Source organism: Diorhabda carinulata, chromosome 12 (genome assembly GCF_026250575.1).
Source record: "Diorhabda carinulata isolate Delta chromosome 12, icDioCari1.1, whole genome shotgun sequence".
NCBI classification, from domain to species: domain Eukaryota; kingdom Metazoa; phylum Arthropoda; class Insecta; order Coleoptera; family Chrysomelidae; genus Diorhabda; species Diorhabda carinulata.
The window spans coordinates 6,790,198-6,812,688 of record NC_079471.1 but is presented as its reverse complement, the minus strand read 5'-3'; the positions used below and the strand labels follow the sequence as shown (position 1 = coordinate 6,812,688).

Here is a 22,491-nt window from a genome sequence, read left to right as displayed (position 1 = left end):
TTAGAAAGCACATAATTTTAATCGTGACCAAATTTGCATTTTAATTGAAACTACGCTACCTTTTGCGCAAACTAAATGAACATAGGAATTATTATCTTTGTCTATTGTTTTCACATACATAGAAGCTTCAAAGGCTGATTCGCTTGCATGTGAAAAACCATGAAGTTTTGATATGTTTTGCTTTGTCGTATTTTACCAATTCGTTAATATGTTTTTTATTTATATGAGGTAGAGTAGTAGACAATAGTCGGAATCGGATTTATAAAATAGAGATATCACTCAGCAGAATAGAACACTAACCTAATCTAACCTAACTATCAATAGTTTAAGTTTATCAAAAACTTGTGATTGCGAGAATAACGTTTCAGAATTGTTGGTTGGAATACCACACACTTAATTCAGTCAGAAATCACACCATGGCATGATATACTGATAACTTAGAAGCCGCAATAGAAACGCAGACATGTGTATGGACCAGGAACCAAATACTAAAAACTAATAAGAATCTCTCGTAGTACCTCTCAGAAAGAAGTTCAACACATTGAGTTCAATTTGGACGGTGACTAAAGCAATCCTAAACGACAGTTAAGGCAAATAATCAAGTTTGAGGTGATCTTAGAATTAGAATTAAGTAAAGAATAGTAACAGAAGGCTTTTCATTCCAGCAAGAGTTCCAAATTCCGAATGCTGAAATGGCCTTCTATTATGAGAGTTTTATACAATTTTCACTGTTTTTGGCTTGTATTATTTATTCATAGAAAAATGGTTAACAATATACATTAGGGAAATTACACTATAACGTATATGGTCGGTTGGTAGCATTGGTTCATGTTTGACAGTTGACTTTGGAAATATTATTTGAATTAAAAAATCTGCTTAAGTCATTTATTTTGAGGTTAGGTGTTTCCAAGAAATTTATTCATTGTAGATTTTTATGTTTTGTCCATATGTCATGACAACATATTCTATATCTATAACTCATTATAATTTACTGTAAATAGTTTCTTGAAATTATGCATAGTACAGTCGGCTGTCAAAATGAAACTGTTGTTCAGGGTCACCAACTCGCGACATGAAATTACCAAAAATCGTTTAAGAATGCAATCCATTCTTGCACGAAAATGCATGCGAGAATAACGTTCTAATACTGAAACAAAGAAACAATGTTTTCCCAGCCAATTACGTAAAGGTATGCAAGAAAAGACTGGATTTAATCGCTTCCAAATGGATAAAAATTTTTTATTTCTGAGGGGTCGACTACTTTAAAGAAGGACCGAGAAGAATAGAACAGCTCAGAAAAGCACTCGATGGCAGACTATAATGGGACTGCACTTAGGGAAATATGACCGCTAAAAGATAAATACATCGAGCTTTGTAGGAACAATTCCAAACCCATTCTCACTGAATTCCTTACGACATACTGTAACTTGAGAGAATAAAACTGCAGGTCTCGTGTACATGCGAAACACGAAATGCATAATTTCTGCATACATCGAGAGAGCATCGTATTCGGGTGTTTCTATATAGAAACCTATCAGAATCTGTAGTAGCATCAATACTGTATGAAGTGCGAAGAACTGTATCACACATACAGGTCTAGCAAAGTTGGGAACAAAATGGAATTTTTAGGTTGCAATGCATTGGCCAAACTCTCATACACATATATCTATCTACAAAATAATAATCTTAATAATACTAAAATCAAAGACAATTCTGTATTGTTTGGGATATAAATTGGTAATTAGTGTTTAGAGAATATGAATTAGTAGTGCATAGTAATTTGGTGAAGTGCAGGAGGCTTAGTATTTTTCACAATCTTCATTACGTTTACTATTGAAACCGATAAAAAATTCGGTAAGACTTAAAAGTCGTAAATTTATGTCTATTTATTCGAAGAGGATTCTATAGGGTCATACTATTATATTATGATACAATACATTTTCCTTATACTGTCACATTATCACGTTATTCTACTGGCGATTATGGTAGGATGCATTATCTATCACAATTCAGCTATTTGATGGTATATTTGGCCCCTTTTTTGCAACCAATCTTCGCATTGTTGTATTGTAGTGATTATCTAGACTGGAAACCCAAATATTTTTGGCTGCTAAAAACAGACATTGTGGTATCTTCCGCGTCACCAACCCCTCGTTTACTTGGTGTACAATGGGTGTCGTACCAAGTCTCATCGCGGTAGATTATCGTTGGGTTTTCCGATTTAGCTGTATGTTTTTATGTTTTCGAGATATTTTCAGTTTTTGAAAGCGTTGTGACTCCATTACAACTTGCCTTTTTTATATTCTCTTGAAATAATACCACAAACGACGTATAGTACGTCATAAATGTGTAGTGGAACAATAAATCTCACCATCAGTTTCCTGGAACAGTCCTATGAAAGGGGCAACGTTGGCACTTTTTGTTTTTCATACATTCCATAAGGACTGCGGCGAATTAAGTCTTAAAGAAATTAATGCAGTTTCGTACATCATACCCTTTCAACTGTCATTTTTGCTTCAACGGGTAAATATTTGCCCTGATTGATAGACATTTTAAAAGACACTATCAAACACTACATACTGATTTGTGATTCGAAATGAACTGTCACAGACAAAGACTTTGGGACCATATGTAATTCGATTCTGTTAGGGTTAGGTATAAATATAACTCTAATTTATTGAATATCATATATTAACAAGAGGACAGTCACTTTCTTAGATCCATATTATGGTATTCTATTCGAAATATAAGTTTGGTGAACAACAGATTCTAAATGGGATTTTGGAAGATTTAACATTTAACGTTAGTTTTCTCAATATATGAATTCTAACATCTGCATCTGTTTCAATTAAGATTTCTCTTATTCTCATAATTTGGAACAATGATAAGTGATAAGTTTGTTTTGGTTACTTCTCCAGGTGCTTTATTAGATCGAGATTTTAATATCTGGATTAAAACAGAACTGGAATAACGTTTTAACATCAAGTTTTGTTTTAAATTGACGCCAAAGAAGTCACGAAATGTTTAAATGCATCTGTGCGTGATGATAATGTATTGGTTGGTATGGAAATATATAAGCAATTTTTTGTCAGTCTACTACCATATTTTTATAACCAACATTGAAATATAATGTCTAATTGCTACTGAGGATTTTCTGAAGACATGATCAACCCACTCATTTGGATATAATACGCATTATAATAATTGTATATGACAGTACTATCTTTCAGATTTGAAGTATATTGTGTAATATTCAACTGGCCTGGTCTCGGAATTAATTATCGCTTGAAGCTAGCTGGTGTGTATAAATTCATTTAAGTACTTTTTGCGTATCAGAAAATCAGCGAGCTAAGGAAGTTGTTCCAATAGTAATTATCAGATAGACAGTTATTATAATATTTAATGAAATGGTAAAAATAAAGTATGAACAGGCGGATTGTTTCAACTACTCTATTCCAGTTCTATTGATACATAAGGCATTTATTCCTCATAAGTTGATAACGGATATACAAGATGATATAACAACTAATAATCATCGCTAAAAAATGTGATACAAATAATTAAAATTTCAAATAAATGTAATAAATTATTTTATGTTTTAATTATTATTTAACACCTTGATACATGGAAATTAGAAAAAATCTAAAGGATCCGAAGCTGACCTGACAGTGACCGTCCTTGGAGGCAGAGTATTTCAGATTACTATTCTATATATAAATAGCGAAATGATTTTATCATCATCAGCATTCAGTGGCAAAAGAACAAGCATGAAGGCGTTTTTAGCAGTAAGTCACAATTTAACAAAATACATTATTTTTGTTCATAAAATGATATTTTCAAACTTTCCTTCAAATTAAATGCATTTTCATATAATGCACGTTGTTTCCGAAAAAAAAGTATTTGATTATTATTGAGGATGTAAGTCAATAGAACTATTAGTCTTATATTATTTGGACATGATTATTCTATTCTTTCAATTTCTGTTATAATACTACTCACAACCATAATCCAAACTTTAACATTTTGCATTTAAATGTATGTATATTGAAAGCTAACTTTCATTTATATTCCTCATGTGCTTTCCGCATCTTCTATCCTAAATTGTTTCATTATAAAAGCATATTAGCATTTCTCATTCCATAGTTTTGCTCCTAGATCGAATTTCTGTTATTCAATTCAATTCAATCCAACAAAAATTAATGAATTAATGTTTGTCTCCATAATTTTTCCATTATTTCCTTTTGTATTACTGAAATTCACTTTTCTTACATGACCAAAAGTATCACCATAATAATGTGAATAACTAGTTTTTTAGATTCGTTCTTGTTGATTCAAAAGGAAACATTTTGAAATCAAATATTTCGAAAGTTGAAATTTTATTATCGTAATATCATCGGCATTTTTTTGGTAACCATTTATTTTTAGTTGATTTAATCCTGCATACTTTATTAGTGAAATTTAGGAATATACTTATCTTTATGATGAACTTATTAGTTATAAAATTAGTTATTTTTCGTATTAGTTTTTCTACAATTTATTCTACCCATCAGGGTTTTTTATTATTTTTCTGTGTTTAACATACATGAATTTTTGTATAATTTAGTGGATATTTTAAATTTTTCTTTCCGCTTTTGAGTATTTCTATGAATATTCAATATTTTATGTTGACTTGATTTTCACTCAAATATTTTTATTTATATGACATTTATTTATCATTTTTTATTCTTAATGATACACGAATTTATTAAATTTTTCAAAATATAAAGATGATTTAAATATCGCAGCAATTCGATTTCCGTCAAGTCATAACTTTATTATATATTAGGGACGTCGATTTTCTTTTCAAGTACTTGAATGTAGTCTTGCTAATAAGTGTTTAAAATATACTTAATACCAAATAATACTATGAACCTCTTTTAACAGAATTTATTTGAGTATGATCTTGTATTTTGTCAGATTGTTAGTTTATTTACAATTATTATTATGTATGGTTATAAATTATTAATGATTAACACTACTTCACACGAAATATTTACCAGGAGCAACGTCATTTGCTTACTAAGTGCCCAAAATAGTTTTTAAAATAAAATATAACAAAACTGATTATGATTTACATAGATTTTGTATAGTAGACCGTCCTGATCTGTATAAAATCCTAAATATTTGAATATAATTTTATTTTACTATTAAAATAAATTTAACTCAATTTGGATAACATAACCAAAAACACGTTTTTGAAAATATCTTGAAAACATAGAAAATTATGAGAAAAACAAAAGCTGTGGGGATTGTAATTTTTCATAAAATTATTTTCAAATTCTCTGACATTATAATTTACAATTATTATAATTCGAGATATTAAATAATAAATGTTAAAAATTTATATCTTAACAAAGCGCTGTAAAAATCTATTTTTCTTTCGTGATGATTGTTTTGATTTGAGATGTCATTTGAGATAGAAAAATCAGTTTAAAATAACAGGCAATAAGTTGACGTTACTATCGAAAAGTATATATAAAATAGGCAAGTGTGATTTTTTCTGATTATAACTAAAAAGTCAACTAATGATTTTAGAAATATATTTCCGATTTATTCAAAAGAATGAATTTGTATAAATTAAAATTAAATTAAGATCAAAAAAACCCTTAAAATACACAATTATTCTAGATTATTGTTGTTTTAAATGAAAAAATAAATTTCTGAGATAATTTGTTATATTTTAAGAAAATTAAAAACAATGAGAGAAATTCGACTTTTCCAATTTTTTTTTTGATACTGCGGAAGCTGAGCTTATCCATTTATTGTAAATATTTTGGTTTCTACTATAATCATCGTTATTTGTGACGATTTCATAAAAAAAATTATTCACCATATTTTTTTTCAATATTTTCCTCATACATATTTTTTAAATCACCAGAGAAATGAACTGACGATCAATTTTTCATTATTTTCTATAGATAAGATCAAATTAAAATTTTTTAAGATATAAATCCTTCAATGTATGCTACAACGAAATTATATTGAAAACTTCCCTTTCTCATGTCAATTTTAAATTGTTTTTAAATTTTTATTATGAATGTTCTCAATGCAAGCTATTCTCACCTAATAAATTTCTTTCTTTTTTATAATAGAAATATTTCATCATTTCCCTTACTCGACATATCGCTTTCACAAAAACTTTCATAACGAAAATCGTTTTTTTTTACTAGAGGTTTAGGAAGTGAAAATAATGCGAGATATCTTGCTTGGTGGAAAAATTTGTAATACATCACCGTTTCTTTTTATTTTGGGGTTTTCTCTTCCATATGATGCGGTTATAAATTTATCTACGGCACAAAAAGAAGTTTCCAAGGAAAAATATTTTCATGCTAACCTCAGTTGACTAAAAATTTACATAAATGAAAAATTCATTTGAAGTAAATGTTTTGGAAAACAAATAAGTTCATATTGATAATAAATACATAAATTTATATGAACTGTATACCGTTTTTATTTCAGTTTGTAGCTATTCTAGCAGTTGCAGCCGCAACTGAAGATAAATCTGATAAGAAAACTGCTAAGCGCCAGATAGATGGACTATATCCCGATGCTGGTTTCGTGTCTGATGGCATTAGTGGATACATCCCTAGCACCGGTTTTGACTCAACTGCCGCAGTCGGTACCTTAGGAGTAGGATCAGTAAATTCGGTTAGCTCATTGGGATTGATAGGTTCATCAGGTTCATACTACAATACCTTACCATACGGAGGTAATTCGCTAATTGGAAATTATTCACTTGAAGTAATCAATATATTCATTTAATTTTAGCTGCCGCCAATATTCATGATAGCCACGAAGTTCGTCACATAACCCAAAAAGTACCAGTACCAGTAGCTCAACCCTATCCAGTTACTGTAACCAAGACCGTACAGGTACCACAACCAGTACCCGTTGAAGTCCCAAGACCGTACCCAGTTCACGTGAAGGTACCAGTATCTGTCGAAGTACCAAAACCATACGAAGTTAGAGTACCCAAGCCAGTACCTGTACCTGTAAGAGTGAATGTACCATATGAAGTACCAAAACCATACCCAGTACCAGTCACCAAGACTATTCCTGTACCAGTTGAAAAGAGAGTTTACGTCAAAGTAAGAATTTGTGTTGAATACTAGTAGTAATGATTAAATTGGGTACTTGAGATTCGAAGATTCAAACTTGTGATAAAATGATCATATAAATAAATTTTAATATAATAGATGATATGATAGATGATATTACTGTTTTTAGCAATTGGTTCAAGTACCTCATCCAGTACCACAACCTTACCCAGTACCAGTTACTAAATACGAACAAGTTAAGGTACCTGCTCCAGTTTACGTAAAGGAACCCAAAGTAGTACACACTTACTCGCACTCTAACCAACATCTTCCTGGAAACCAAATCGTGCTCAAACCAGTCGTCGCACCTCAAGCACCAAACTACGTTGGTTCTGCATACGGTAAATAAATAATTTATTGAATTTACTAAGATATAATCATATATAATTATTCTATATCGTTTTCCGTATTTTTCTAAATACTTATTAGGTCATTTTCAATGTCAAAATAGATATAATCCTAGAGAGGATGCAAATGTTTTAGATTGTCACTTACCTTCAAATTATCATTTTTATTATTTAAAATATTTATTTATTAAAAGCACTTCGGAAATATATGATAAGTCATCTCGATCGTTATAAATTTTATAGATTTCACTTTACACAATAGTCTTGATTGACTTTTGTTTCAGGATATGGTTTAGGCAGTTATGGAATAGGCGCCGGTTACGGTTCCGGAATTTCTAGCGCTTACACCACAGGAATTACTGGTCTTGGAACTTACACATCTGGAATTGGTTCAGGTATCTCTGGTCTTGGAACTTACACATCTGGAATCGGCTCAGGAATCTCTGGTCTTGGAGCCTACACTTCTGGTATTGGATCTGGAGTAGGAACTTACTCTTCAGGAGTTTATGGCACCGGTTCAGGTCTTTATGGTTCAGGTATTTATGGAGGTTACGGATACGGTTCATACGGTTTGGGTGCCAATAACGGACTTTACACCAGTTACAGCCATGGAAATAACTACAATGGGTTATTGAAATCTTACATTCCAAGCAAATTGGGTGGATACAACGCTTTGTAATTGGTTTCCCTATTACACAAATTTATGACTACAAGTACAGTGCAACAGATCTATGATAAAAGGAAATGTTTTTAAAAAATTATGGTTTTTTCCTAGTCGTAAAAAATAAATTAATTTTTGTCAAAATTTAGTTTTCGAAATTTGTTAAAAAATTACAGGCACTTCAATTTTTAATGGATGAATGTTAAAACTGTAAATACAAAATATTTTGTATACATTTTTGTTTCATTACTTCCATATTATACAAACTGATGAAATTCCTTGTGGAAATGTCAAAGTGAAAGGCAATGGGCACATTATTATTAATACAAGCATCTCTTGCTTTGAGACTTTTTCTACTAGAAAATTATGTACTAAAGAAATAGAAAATTAGGAAATGTGCAAACAAAACAACCAATATATTATGGTGTTAACAAACCGAATATAGAATTGAACATAAACCAAAACTATTTTCGGTTTTCTACATTATCTACACTACCTTGACTTGTTCATAGTTTTCAGTCAAAAACTTAAACTGCAATCATCCTCAAGACAATGTTGTTTCTCTTCCCCATAATGTTAGTAATCAAAAATAGAAAAACAGATTATCCAAATAAAGACAACATCGTTGGAAGAGCTCAAAACGCACATGTAAGAGGTTCTTAGAATATTTGAAATCGTATTATGTTTAGTGGGATCACTTTTAAGGACAAATATATTAATATAACAATGAATTATCATCCTGAAAAATAGAAAGTCTTCTTATTCTTCAAGCACACCACGTACATTAGATCTATTGAAGATAACGAGGGTTATTTGTGAAGTTTCAGACCTCGACCTGAAGATGTCAGCGAATTTGCGAATGCTTTGGAGATTCTCACTAAAGTTTTAGTTATTTTAGATGCTTAGTTTTCATTTGATAATCATGTAAGGAAGTCACGCAAATGAATAAGATATTGACTCTGCATCATCATTTGCGACTGTTAAGCTTTGTGCAGCTGAATTCCAAATGGTTCGTATCAGCTTGACTGACTATGAGCGTTCGAGACGGCCTAAAGCTGCGACAACCAGGGATATCATTCAAAAATTGTACTGGAAGGCCTTCGAATTACAGTTAGAGAGATAAATAGGCTATTGACATATGAAGAGAACGCATTTGGGGATGTGGATTGTATCGTTTGCCCTTAGATCAAACACGCATTCAAAATAAATATTTTCCAGGCCTTATTGCCGTGGTTCAAGCTTTGAATTTTGTGCATATCGATTCATAACAGTTGATGAAGTTTGGATAAACCAATATAGTCCTGGAAAAAAAACAGTGAATCCAGTGGATGGCCAAGGGCCAACCTATTCTGAAAAAGGCAAAGACGGTTTCATTTGCAATTTGTAATAAAAGTGGGATAGTCATGAATTTGTGTTCATCGACTATCTTCAAAAAAGTTATTGATTTAACAGGAGAGTATTACGCATACGATTTGCTTGATGAGGTAAAGGGAGAAATTGCAACAAATTGATCGCATTTGAAGGAGAGAAAGCTCTAAAATTCACGACTTGCACTTCAAATTGATTGACAACTTATCGTATTCACCAGATTTGTCCATTAGTAACTTGTTTTTAATTGTAATGAAATAATTAAGGAGATTATGTCTTATTTCTTTGTTAGGTCGGAATCTTCTCAGACAAACCTCGTGCTATATCTTAAACAATCACTGATTCGAAATGCGATTACAGTTTTATTGGCATCATTAAACCAAAATTTCAGTGTATGATCTCGTTGTATTTTTTTTATGTCATGCGTGATTGATAAATCGAGTTTTTTTGTAAATTTTGGAATCTTGACATTACTCGGATTTATCTGTTACTGAAAAAAGCGTGATTGCATTTAATTTATCACTAAAATAACTTCAAGAGATATTGTCACATAGTTTGAAAAAAGCTGCACGATATGGTTCAAATATTCTTAGCTTTAACTAGACATAAGAATTAGGGAACGTATTCAACTTTATGATTTTTGTTCAGCAAAATATTTGATAAATGATAAGTTGCTGATTGCTAATAGAGTACGTTTTTTTGACTAAATTGCATGCTAGATTTTGATATTGAAAGTTAAGTTAAATATGAGGTGTATCGTACTATATTTTTAGAATTGAGAGACATGATAAGGATTCAAAAATTTTCGTACGGAGTCTAATTCTGGGCACTATTTTCCGAATTCGACTACGATAGTTTAGTTATATTCATAAGAAACTTATTCACTATATAAATATTACTATTATATGATATTTAAATCTTTTTATAATAATAATGTAGTGACTTTTTAGACTGTTTATAAAAGGTATGAACAATTTAAAAATGTAAATGAGTCAGTTATAAACGGGAAACGGTCTAGACATATTTCAACCTTAGAAACAGAAGAAAATGTGCGAAACGTTAGCAAACCTGTTCGTTCAAAGAAACGATTAATTATTCCGAAGCTTAGCAAAGAATTAGACATGAAAAATTACAACGTGTCGTGCCAGTAATTTTTGATTCTTGACTATTCAGCTGCTAAATGTTCTATCTATAACTTCTGATCTTTCCAAAAAATGGATATTATGCTAAAACGAAAACTTTTTGATTCTATCTTTGTTATTGAGAATATAACGGCAGAACATACCGAAGTTATTTCTAATGAAGGCTTCCAAATGGACTCTACGTTAGGATAACTGCATTGCTAGCCAGTACATTGGAGAAGATCGATTTAAATTGATGTTTTCGTCTTTCATGTTTTATCAATAAAATAATTGACTATCTTTTTTATTACGCCTTGTATATGCATGGACTGGAAACGTCAACTTTTTGTCAAGCTTAGGCAAAACTTTCAGAGACACATCAAAATGTTCATTATTTTTACACAATCAATCTTTGATTTTAGAATAAGGTTTTTAGACTAGTGTAAATTTAGTTCTACTTTTATACAAACTATAGCTATGGGGATGTTACAAGTACGCCGTAATGATGTCACGAGAACGCCGTGATGACGTCATTCAATTTTCTTAGAGTTTTTCTATAGCAAATAAGCCGACAGATCCTGAAAATTGAAATGTTCATCACTTTTACATAATGCGTCATTGTTTATGACATAAGGTTTTTAGAATTTAGAAATAATAACAAATTTTTCATGAAAAATAAAGATTTTTTTAGGAAAAAACATTGAATGACGTGATCATAGCTATGGTTATTTGGAATTAAAGCAAAACTGAATCTATGTCTTGACGTGTCTTGGCATTTTTGCCTAAACTATCTCAATCGAATGAAAATTTGAATTGTTGAAACCACTGTGTATAAAATTTATTTTAAACCCCTCATGGAAGTCTTGTAATAAAATCTTAATGCTACTGTTAGTGTAGAGCAGAGAGCTAGCTTGCAATATGTTGAACATTTTTGTAAACTATTCTAATGATGAACTAAATCAAAAGGCTTTTTTCCAGACTTAGTAACAAATGGAAGTCTCACAAAATTGCCGTTTTTTCGAATAGGATGTTACTAAGTCAAAATAATAGATCCGTAAAACATCTCTCTCGGTATCGATTGAGGTAAAAAGTATTTACAGGAAAGTTCGGAATAGTTTGTGAATGCTAACGTTAAATTGTGGTCCACTAAAAAACAAGAAATTATAGTTACCAAGGAAATATTCAAAACTATCAATCGGGTCTTAATGCTAAAGAAGAAGGAAATAAAAGACAACTGACCTATCTTAGAGTAGTATTAAATTGGTCCGCAAACCCTGAGCTCAATGTATCGCGTTAACAATATAAAAAAGAAGATTACATTTCTTAACAATATTTTTCAAAATCTTTCCACTTCTTCATAGGCTATAAAGAATTATGTATGTATACAATGCGGTCCATATGTATTGAATAAAATAAATTTTACCGTTATTATGTACCACCCTTACAAAGTTCAGTTGGTTCAGTAGTTCAATGAATATAATCCAGATAGAAGGCAAGAATTCTGTGAATTGATGATGAACAGATTGAGCGCAGATTTTCAATTCACAAACAAAATAGTTTTTTTCTCATAAACCGACGTTTCATTTAAAAGAAACGATTAATAAACAGAACTGTAGATATTGGAGCAAAGAAACCTTGACTGGATGTTTGAGGCTCACACTCAATATCCTAAATAAGTGAACGTTTGATCTGGTATCATAAACAATAAAATTTTTGGCCCTAATTTTTTTGAGGGCACAGTTAATGATGAGGTTTATCTAGATTTTTTGATTAACTTCTTAATGCCTACATTTCAAAGACTTTTTCCTGATATTAATCATTCAAATGTAATAGATCGATCTCTTCACTACCAACAAGACGGACCTCCAGAGCATTTTGCACGTACAGTTAAAAATTATTTAAACAAGATTTTTCCCAATAGGTGGATCGGGAGGCGTGGAACGATCGAATAACAACCTAGATCCCCCGATTTGACTCCTCTCGATTACTTCTTATGGATTTATTTAAAATCTAAAGTATATTTTAATAGACCAGATAATATTTCTGCTTTAAAAGTTAGGGTAATGGAAGAAATTAATAGAATAACAACTGTGGTCATAGGAAATGTTGTCCGAGAATTCCAAAATCGCCTCAAGAAGTAAATGGTGGTCATTTTAAACATTCAATTCAATTTTAAAGTACATTGAGAGAGAGAAAATCTTAAAAATTAATTTCTCAGTTATGTTTGCACCAAATTTAAAATAACTTCATATTTCTAATCAGAGGACTAAAATTCCTCCACAAAAAAGTGTCACACGATCCTCTTTCTTATTTGAAATTTTAGATGGAGAGCTTATAATTCAAAGGAGTTGCTCGAAGGGGATAATATTTTCCCAAACTATAAATTGTCAATTTAAGAACAATAATCGATGTGTTTTAGGTTTTTTTACATAGTACATAAAAACGCTAAAATTGGATTTATTTCATATATATGGACAGCATTGTATATTTAGACACATCTGAAACGAATACTACCAAATACCACCCAGACGTTTCCTTCCTTTCCTAGCAATTAGACTCATTCAAAACAGTAATCAACATCTAAAAATTACTGACCCATTCAACTAGGTAGATTTAATTGCATCTAGATTAAACATGGATTGAAGATTTTACAGAGGCAACAGTAGACAAACACCTACACTATTGCTGATTCTTCTCTTATTCTTCAGTCTAGTTAAATCGCTACCATTTCTGTATCTTCAATGATAGCTTATCCCCACAAAATTTCGAAGGAAGTCCAAGCTCAAGTAGTTATCGTAAGCGATTTCTTATATTCATGATTATTCTTCTGTCTACTACCATGATTGGTCTTATCATTGCCTTGTAAAATATGAGCCAGTATGTTTGTTCTGTGAAAAAATTGAAACTATGATAATCTATTGAAGTCTCCGTTGTATAAACAAACAACCACCGCCATAGAAAGATCCTTATGACGGAATTTTAACCAACTTTGCCGATCTAACAAATGACATTATGAGCAAACTGCAACAAAAGGAGGAAATGAATGAAAGTACGGCAAAACATTTATAGTTTTATACTTCGTGATAATGATTTTAGTTTGTGCAGTACTTATAACGTCACGAAAATTCACCATCTCTAAATTATATCAAGTTTTTCGGATAAAATCTTAACAAAAAGCCACCGGATTTCTCTTAATATAAGACGTGGATAAGCTGAAAAGTTGTTTTCGAAGTAATCAACTTCTTAAGTAATCCCACCGTAAACGTGCAGATACACTATTTATCGCAATCAAAGGTTATGTTATACCGTGGAATGATATCTTCCAAAAAACAGTTATACCTTTTCAAAGTAGATCTATTATCTTCAATTACCATTTTAATGCTTTAAAACTTTTTCATCGACATATCGCTCGTTTAAGTCTAGTATTATGATTTATTTCGATTAATTTTACTGCCTCAAGTTTTATATTCTTGATATGAATTTAGCATCAGAGAAATTCTAACCTTCTCGTTTGAAATCGCTGCAATTCGTTTTAAAATTTTCCGAGAGTTTACTCAGTGGATGAGTATCTGTCCAAATAGTACGATGCAAATAAGCATAACATATATTTGACAAGACTTGTTACTAATTAGGAGAACTTGAAAAAGGTGAATCGTAACTGAGCATTACGATTGTTAGATCAAATATTAAGAAACTTACCGAATCAAAAACATCAATTTTTTAATAAATTAAACGTATTAGTTACTAATTTGTGATAATATGAAATAATTATTAGGATATACACAGAGAAATACAACAATTTAATAGAGTTTTTACTTCAGGATTAATTAATTTATCCCAACGGATATTACAAATTAAAATTTTATAATGTATCATATTCACCGCATAAGTTATGATTCCATTTAACAAGATATGAGTGACTATCAATTTTTTTAAACTAGAAAAAAATGAAAAAGGACACTACATAACTATTTGACATAGAGAATTAACACGAATTCCCATAAACAAAAATAGAAAAGGTAAAAGATTATAATGAATAATGAATCAGTCAAATTTCGAAAAGTCTTATCGGGAAATAACTAACGCAGAGTCGCATTTTTGTCTCAATCGACATGTGCTTGTTAACATTTTTCATCAATTTATCTCGAGGGCTTCTAGAACTTCTATTAATTTTAGCAAAGGTTAGTTCCTTACTTTTTGCAATTATGTCCTTTAAATGTATATTATTCCATAATAAAAGACAAATATCAACCACTGATATCATTAGTAAGCAATAAAGTATTTTCATTCACCTCTTGCAGGATGTTTGATCCATATTACAAACAGCGTTTATCTGATCTGCAAGATCTACCACTCTCTCTATTTCACTGCAAAAGCAACAAGGAACGCCTCCTTTTCATCACTGGATCGGCACCAAGATAATTGCCAAGCAGGATCAATTGTTTTGTGGTGGAGCGAAAGCATATTGTCGATAAAGCACTGGCTTCATTACATAATATTCTCATTTGACTCTTTTCTTTTTCTTTTTTTTTCCAAAAATTCTTAGTACATGTATCTTCTAGTAAGAATTGCGGTTGCAACTGCAAGATACTAAAACTCATCCATTAGCTTTAGTAATAGATATGGTCCATATTAGAAACATCGTTTATTTGATCTGCAAGATCTATCCCGCTCTCAATTTCACTGCAAGAACAGCAAGGAACGTCTACTTTCCTTTCAGTTTTTCTACTTCACAATCACTAGATTGGCACCAAAATAATTGCCAAGCAGGATCAATGGTTTTGTGTTGACGATAAAGCACTGGATCTACTAGGTAATATTATCATTCGTTCTTTTCCTTTTTTTTTTCCAAAAATTCTTTGAGCATGTATCTTCTAGTAAGAATTGCGGTTGCAACTGCAAGGTACCAAAACTCATCCATTAGTTTTACTGAATGAAAACATCTAACAATGCTAGAACTATAAATGAACTTACATGCTATTACAGAAAGATGTTATCATAGCATCCCCTTCTTTATGCTTGCCATAATAAGAATTTATGTCGTAGGTTTTACCTATTTGGGCGTTACATCTGCTTTACACCATAGTTTGATGTCTTTCTTCTCTGGTTTTTGAGGCAATTGTTATTGCAATCTCCTTGGGAATATTTTTACCATACTTTCGTCAATATTGTGCTTAGAATATATCAAATCGATATTTCTAGAAAGTATACTTGAGATATGAAGATAATTATCCATGATAAATATGTAGTAGGCTGTTGCAATACAATTTGAAGAAGAAAAATAAGCAACTTCTTGAATATAACTGAATTTATAACCTTATGTTTCAAAATTGGTCGATATAACAAGTAATAATGAAGCTTGGTAATTTCATTGCAGCATATACTACCGATGGTTAGCATGTGTTGAAACATCAGTAAAATTTACATGCTTTCTATATCCATTGGAAAAAAGCTCATCACTTCCAACCAACATCTGCATAATGAGCGAAAGCAGCGTTCTGTTGAGAGCATTTTATTTTAGCAAAACATGTAAATTTCTTTCTCCAGTCAGTCGAATTGTTGTCAATAGTACAACCCTATACAATGAACATCGACCACATTATACATTTGTACCCCAGACTATTTGGAAACGAGTGAATCGAACCCATTATGGGTTTTCTTCCTACCAATAATAGGTATAATGGATATTCACTGCACCAAGTGTCGTCATTATCTTGTTTTCGGAGCTTTTGATTATTCTGATTACTTCAACTATTTTTCTAACGAGAGTATAGGAGCTGTAGCATGTACATTAAAATCGTTTTCGTTTAAACTGATGTGTGAGAGCTCGCATTCTCGAGGTGGAAAATTATTCGTCTTCTGCGATTGGTTTTCCTGGTTTTTTCGAAGACTTCTGACAAAAAAATGCTGGGTACCACTTAGAATTCGTTCTACATTCAACTAATGGAGCGGTTGCGACATGTCCGGTTATACTGAAAAACAGGCGACATTTTGCTCCGAAGTTCTTCAAGTGCTTCGTTCGCAAGCAACTTTTATTGGTTTTGGCTCTTCTTTTGAATGATCTTGATTGAATATTTACCTTGCACCAATTGACACGAGCTTTTTTTGACCGATTGTCAAATATCCATATCAAATGCGATGTCCAGGGGATGTATACCAGGGGAACTAATGCCCAAGTATGCCTCAATCTAACGGTATGTCACATGACGATCTGGCAATATCAGTTTACGCACAGCATCTATGTTTTTTGGTACAACTGCCGATTTTGGACGACATTGACGAAATTCATCCTGTAGCGAAGTGCGACTACTATTGAATTTGGAAAATCAGCGAAACACGGTAGCTAGAGATGGTGCTTCATCACCAAAAGTCGAAGGGAGTTATTCGGCACACTGCTGTTGGTTTAAACCTCGTCGAAAGTCATAGAAAATTATCGTACGAAAATTTTTTCACCAAGATAAATGTTTCTAGTATCTGTAAACATCCCAAATAGCACTCATATGAACGTTTGAGTACGTTCACTATTAAAAATCTCAAACTTCATTATGGTAATATCAGATTTGACATATTCACATCAGTGTTGCCATATCTCAAATAGCAACCCTCATATTCATACAAAAAGTATAATTGACAACCTTGTACAATATCTAACAATGGACTTATTTATGAAAATAACAATTTTTTTTTCTAGAACCTGAATAAATGTAAATATAATGCGTGATTATGCCTTATCTCTTGCTTTATTAATAACTAACTATAGTGCTGTTTTCTGTTTTATCCCAAATAAAGAGTAATACATTATATTACATAAGAAAACAAGTTTGTGTTTATGATACATATTGGGACATATATGGATCAGGAGGAAATTCTAATAAATACCTGGGATCTATATGTCTAACGGATAATCTCAGAAGCTAATTAATTCAATGGTTCACACTTTTAAAATAGGAGATGTATATTAAGTACCTAAGCAACAAATCAATTCTCAAAGTTGATTTAAAATATTCGATTTATTCATAAATTCCATTTCAATCGATTAAACTTTCCGCAGGATTTATTTTATAATATTCCCATCTGCTTTATCTCGCTATATTCAAATTGGGTCAAACACTGGATTGACCTTTCTAGAATATTAATAATTTGATTTGAAACTAATTGATTCAAGCTTGTTCGCAAAAAAGGTATATAAAAAGAAAACGAATTTTCAATATTATCATTCAAATCCCATACCTCTTCAAAGAATACTCAACATTGGAACCATGAAGGTATTTTTGGTAAGTATAAATGTTCCTTTTCAATTCTGTATATTTGAAATCAGTGAGGGTTTTTCACAAGATACATTTGGGCAGCAATACGTAGCCTGTAATGATATTTTTTAATATATAAAGTAGGTTTGAGAAATGAAGTTGTTTTCCAGCTGTATACATTTGAATTTCGATATTTGTAAATATGCCCTTAACAGTAACATCAGACAATCAATACATACTGATAAGACTGGCATGTCGTGACAATTTTTTTTTGAAAACATAAAACTTATTGAACCAAAATTTGTGTTGGAATTGGCTAAGTTTTTGATAAAACTACTGGCATATTCGTATTGAATTACAACAATCTAATTGAGATTAGTTAGATTAGTCGAACAGGCATAGTATTTTATGAGTTAATCTCAATCTGATCTTGATATTCCGAGAATAATCATCACCTCAAACTGCCACTTCATCGCTGATAGACCTGAAGACATAGTAAAAAGCGACTATTAAAACTGCCTCGAAGATTTGTAATGTAATATAAATAAATGTACCTTATTCATACCAAGAATTAAGGAAAATGCTTAGCAATCATATTTGTTAAGTTAACGATTTTCATTTTCTTTTCCGTTAGCGTTGACAATTGAACTAAAGTGCTGATTTTGGTGCAAAGTATCACTGAGGTTGTTTGAATTGGCTCATTTGCACTAAGAAGCAGATTGTAATGAAACTATTGATATATTTTGATACAATGGCAGACAAACCACTAGTTACCTAACGAGTAGAGAGGAAAAAAGATTCCATTCTAAGCAGGACTACATATTGAGGAAGATATTAATTTTCTTAGGATTGTGAGTAGCAGTAGAGAGAGGACTTTAGTCTTCTAATAGTAGCTAGATTTGTTTATTTCGGGAAAATAAATAAATAATAAAGAGATGTATGATTATTGGGATCGCAAATTACCAATAAAAGGATCAATTATAACCATTATATTCTTTCTAGAGTGTGTCAACCAGAATAGAAACCATGTTGAGTTTTTTATCTATTAGTTCTTTCTTATCTCAAAATTTGTGTCCTTCCAAAGATAACTAACTGTTTCTGTATTTGTAACTTATGATTTTAATTTTGACATTCCGCATCCTACTTTTTATTACACTTTTTTTTCTATATATTCAGAACTTTTTAAGCTTTTTTATATATATCGGAATAAATTGTTGATTTGTTTTGTTTTTCTTCACATGTCTGATCTGTTAGGACTCATAGTTTTATATTTGGTGGTCATACATTACTCATACATTACTTTTTCGTTATCTTCTAATGAATTAGTTTAATTTATGCTATTAAATTATAGTGCTTGCATATTACATATAGACGCATTCTTTATGTTTTCTTGTATATTTTGGAAATTTCCCATTCATCTCCATTTGTTTCAAAATATTTAGTTTACAAACACTCATCTTGTATTGTATTTTTATTCACTTTTGACCTGTATGTGGTAGGTCGATTATAGCTGGGAGTAGAAACTGAAATATACTACGGAATATTTCTGCAATTTCTTTCTTAGATATGCAATAAATTGGAAACCTTTTTTTACAGATTTTGTCTTGCGTCATCTTGGCTGCCTCTGCTGCTCCCGCTTCTGAGGGTGAAAAATCAAAACGTCACTTACTCAACGACTACTACTACGAGCCTATGCCTCAAACTTACCACCATGACCTTCCTGTAGCATACACACATCCTGTAACAGTTCCAATAGTGAAGTCTGCTAATTACATATATGGATCACAAAATGTATACCCTGAAATGATGGTTGCTCCAGTTTTACCAAACGACTACATTCATTCTGGAGTGGTCGCAAGCAACGTTCCATGTTATTAAGAACCGATTTACCGAAATGATTAGTGCCGACAACAAATGTAGAATTATAGAATTGATTTTATAAATGTAGTAAACTAATAAAATGTTTGTTATGAATGAAAAACTTTTATTTCTTCAACTAAATTAACGATAACCTGATTAAGAAGAAGTGAATGCGATACTATGTAGAATAGCCTACGAGAAGAGTTCTTAATTTTCAATACAAAATACTCAGAATAAGATTATTTTTCCAACTATAGTATATTAAAATTTCAAAACTTAATAACTATAAGTTGTATTTATAGCCTTCCTGTTGAAGCAAATAGATATGGATATTTTTTGCCCGTGGCCCGTGATAAAGGTTCTCATTAACACACAATTATAATTTTATAGAGTGTGAGTTTGGAAAATTTTTCAACATTTTTACCACGCCAAGTTACTTATATTGAGAAAGTAAAAGGGACAACTAAAATGTCCTAGAAGTTATTAGAAAAATTTTGTAAATCTCTAGGTGAAAAATAACTTTCACTTCGGGTTTAAATCTTCAGCTTATATTTCGATAATAATAAACTGCAACGTATTATACATATTTAATTTCTTTATATATCGCCGATCAAATTGAGCTTTTCGACCCTGTATTTTGTGAAAAGGCAGTCCACATTTCATTGCTATTTATTTACCATTTATTCCATATTTTTGTATTACTGACAATCTTTCACCATTTCTTTCTGTCCTGCATAATATCTATTCCTGTCATGTATTCCCAAACTTTTCCCATTCCCCATTGTCCTATCTAATTTTTGGTCTTCCTCGCAATATTTCATTTTTCGGTCTCCATTATGTAATTTTCTTTATCCTTCCTCGTTTTCTCATTCTCTAAATGTGTCCGTACCATATTTTTTATACAATTTAGTGTCATAGTTTCGTATAACTACTTGTTTTATAGCAATCTTGTAATTTTTTAATTAGGCTGCTTATTTATATTTATTATAATATATTTATATATACTTATTATATACATTATGAATCAATATTTACTATATGCCCAATATCCTGCATGAATTCTTCAGCTCATCTCTTTTTCGTGTCATTTTTGTTCTTAAAATTGTAAACTGTTTTTGGTATATGAACTTCCTCTTTTCTTACTATTTCCACATATATTTGCTTCTGATTATATACTATAAAGACATGTACAGCACGAAACGATGTAAATCAATATTGAGCCGAATAAATAGGGTCCATGCTGCACCATACTAATCGAGAGCTTTTTTTAGAAATAAGGCAAAACAGTCCCAGTTCTACATATCACAATTCCTCCACAGAAAACTTTCCCAAATTATTCCCAAACCAAGAATTTCCAAATCATTTTTGTACGAATTAAAAATTACCTAACAATACTCAACTACTCAATTTCAGAATGCTATTCTAAATAGCTCATTCCCTTACCACCATGGAAATGAAAACTCCAGTTTGTATCACAACTGGACAAATATTCTGTGAATCGTAACATCATCAAATCTATGTTGATTAGCATACTCTGAAAGTTCTTCAATTACATTTACGCTGAGCTTCAAAGTTCTCCAACAAAGTCGGAGTATCTGTAATAACACCAGCTTTGACTGGTAGAAGCTCTATTTACTCAGCAGAACTGTTTGCACTATATCAAGCCTTCATCCTCATAAATGAATATTTCTTAAATCTAAAGACAAGAACTTTATTTTGCAGAACAAAACTACAAGAGTATTGCTTTCAAATGTATATCATCCCATATAGGAATCCATGGTAACGAAAAAGCAGACAAATACGCCAAAGAAACAACAGAAACCGCCATAACGAAAATTGTTACATCATTAGTGAGTGAGGGTATAAAATACACTATAAAATCCAAAATAAATAATGCGTGGAAAAACTAGTGGAATAGTAGGACAACTAAGTTGAACAAAGTGAAAAAGTCAACAAAGCCTTGGACTGTGTTACCGACTATCGACAATTATTGCTAACTCGACTACGCCAAGGCTATTTTCATCGGCAAGGTTCCTAAACCAAAATGCAGAAAAGGTAACAGACGCAACTTTCTTTTGGCGAACCTATCATACCATCCAGAATCCTAATGTAATGTGCATAATTCAAAAGAGTTTTTCAAATAGATATATTGAAGTTAATCTTATTTATAAAACATTATTTGTAAGGCTCAATTACGCTAATGATCCTACTCGGTTGAGAGATGTTATCAAATAAATAAAATAATAATTAAGAAAAAAAACACAAAACCCGCCTGCATGGATAACTACAATTAAAAATCAACTGAAAAGACTGAAACAAGATGAAAATTCAATGATAAGGTATCTTAAAAAAATAATGATTAGGTACTTAAAACCAGAAACATAAATTGAAACAGTACCAAACCAATGTAACTGCATAATGTACACTTAGAAATATCAGCACTGTAGTTTTTTCACTTTTTTGCAACATTATGAACAGAATTGCAGTCGGAGGCATGAAATTGAATGCTATGATAAATTATTATCCCTTTGTGCATGCCTCCGAATGTAATTCTGTTTATAATGTTGCAAAAAAGTGAAAAAAATTTATGTTTCTGGTTTTAAGTACCTACTTAATCATTATTTTTTTTAAGATACCTTATCATTGAATTTTCATCTTGTTTCAGTCTTTTCAGTTGATTTTTAATTGTAGTTATCCATGCAGGCGGGTTTTTTGTTTTTTTTTAATTATTATTTTATTTATGTCTTTTTA

At 31.2% G+C, this 22,491-nt stretch overlaps 2 protein-coding genes across 13 annotated transcripts in view; one reads left to right on the top strand and one right to left on the bottom strand.

Annotated features, from left to right (window-relative positions):
• LOC130899969 (disks large 1 tumor suppressor protein) overlaps window positions 1-22,491 on the bottom strand; it is a 1,257,949-nt gene that overhangs the window by 1,018,991 nt on the left and 216,467 nt on the right. The gene's annotated exons all lie outside the window — the stretch shown is intronic.
• Window positions 3,711-8,377, top strand: LOC130899975 (uncharacterized). The gene is made up of 5 exons (XM_057810249.1): window positions 3,711-3,785; window positions 6,499-6,748; window positions 6,808-7,127; window positions 7,267-7,477; window positions 7,768-8,377. The coding sequence occupies exons 1-5, from the start codon at window positions 3,726-3,728 to the stop codon at window positions 8,160-8,162; spliced, it is 1,236 nt and encodes a 411-aa protein (XP_057666232.1). The 5' UTR covers window positions 3,711-3,725; the 3' UTR covers window positions 8,163-8,377.

Excerpts from the sequence above, each read along its gene's own strand:
- LOC130899975 (XM_057810249.1), top strand. The coding sequence starts at position 3,726 with ATGATTTTATCATCATCAGCATTCAGTGGCAAAAGAACAAGCATGAAG. Across the intron at positions 3,786-6,498 it reads GCATGAAGGCGTTTTTAGCA|TTTGTAGCTATTCTAGCAGT; the intron begins GTAAGTCACAAT and ends TTTTTATTTCAG. Across the intron at positions 6,749-6,807 it reads CAATACCTTACCATACGGAG|CTGCCGCCAATATTCATGAT; the intron begins GTAATTCGCTAA and ends ATTTAATTTTAG.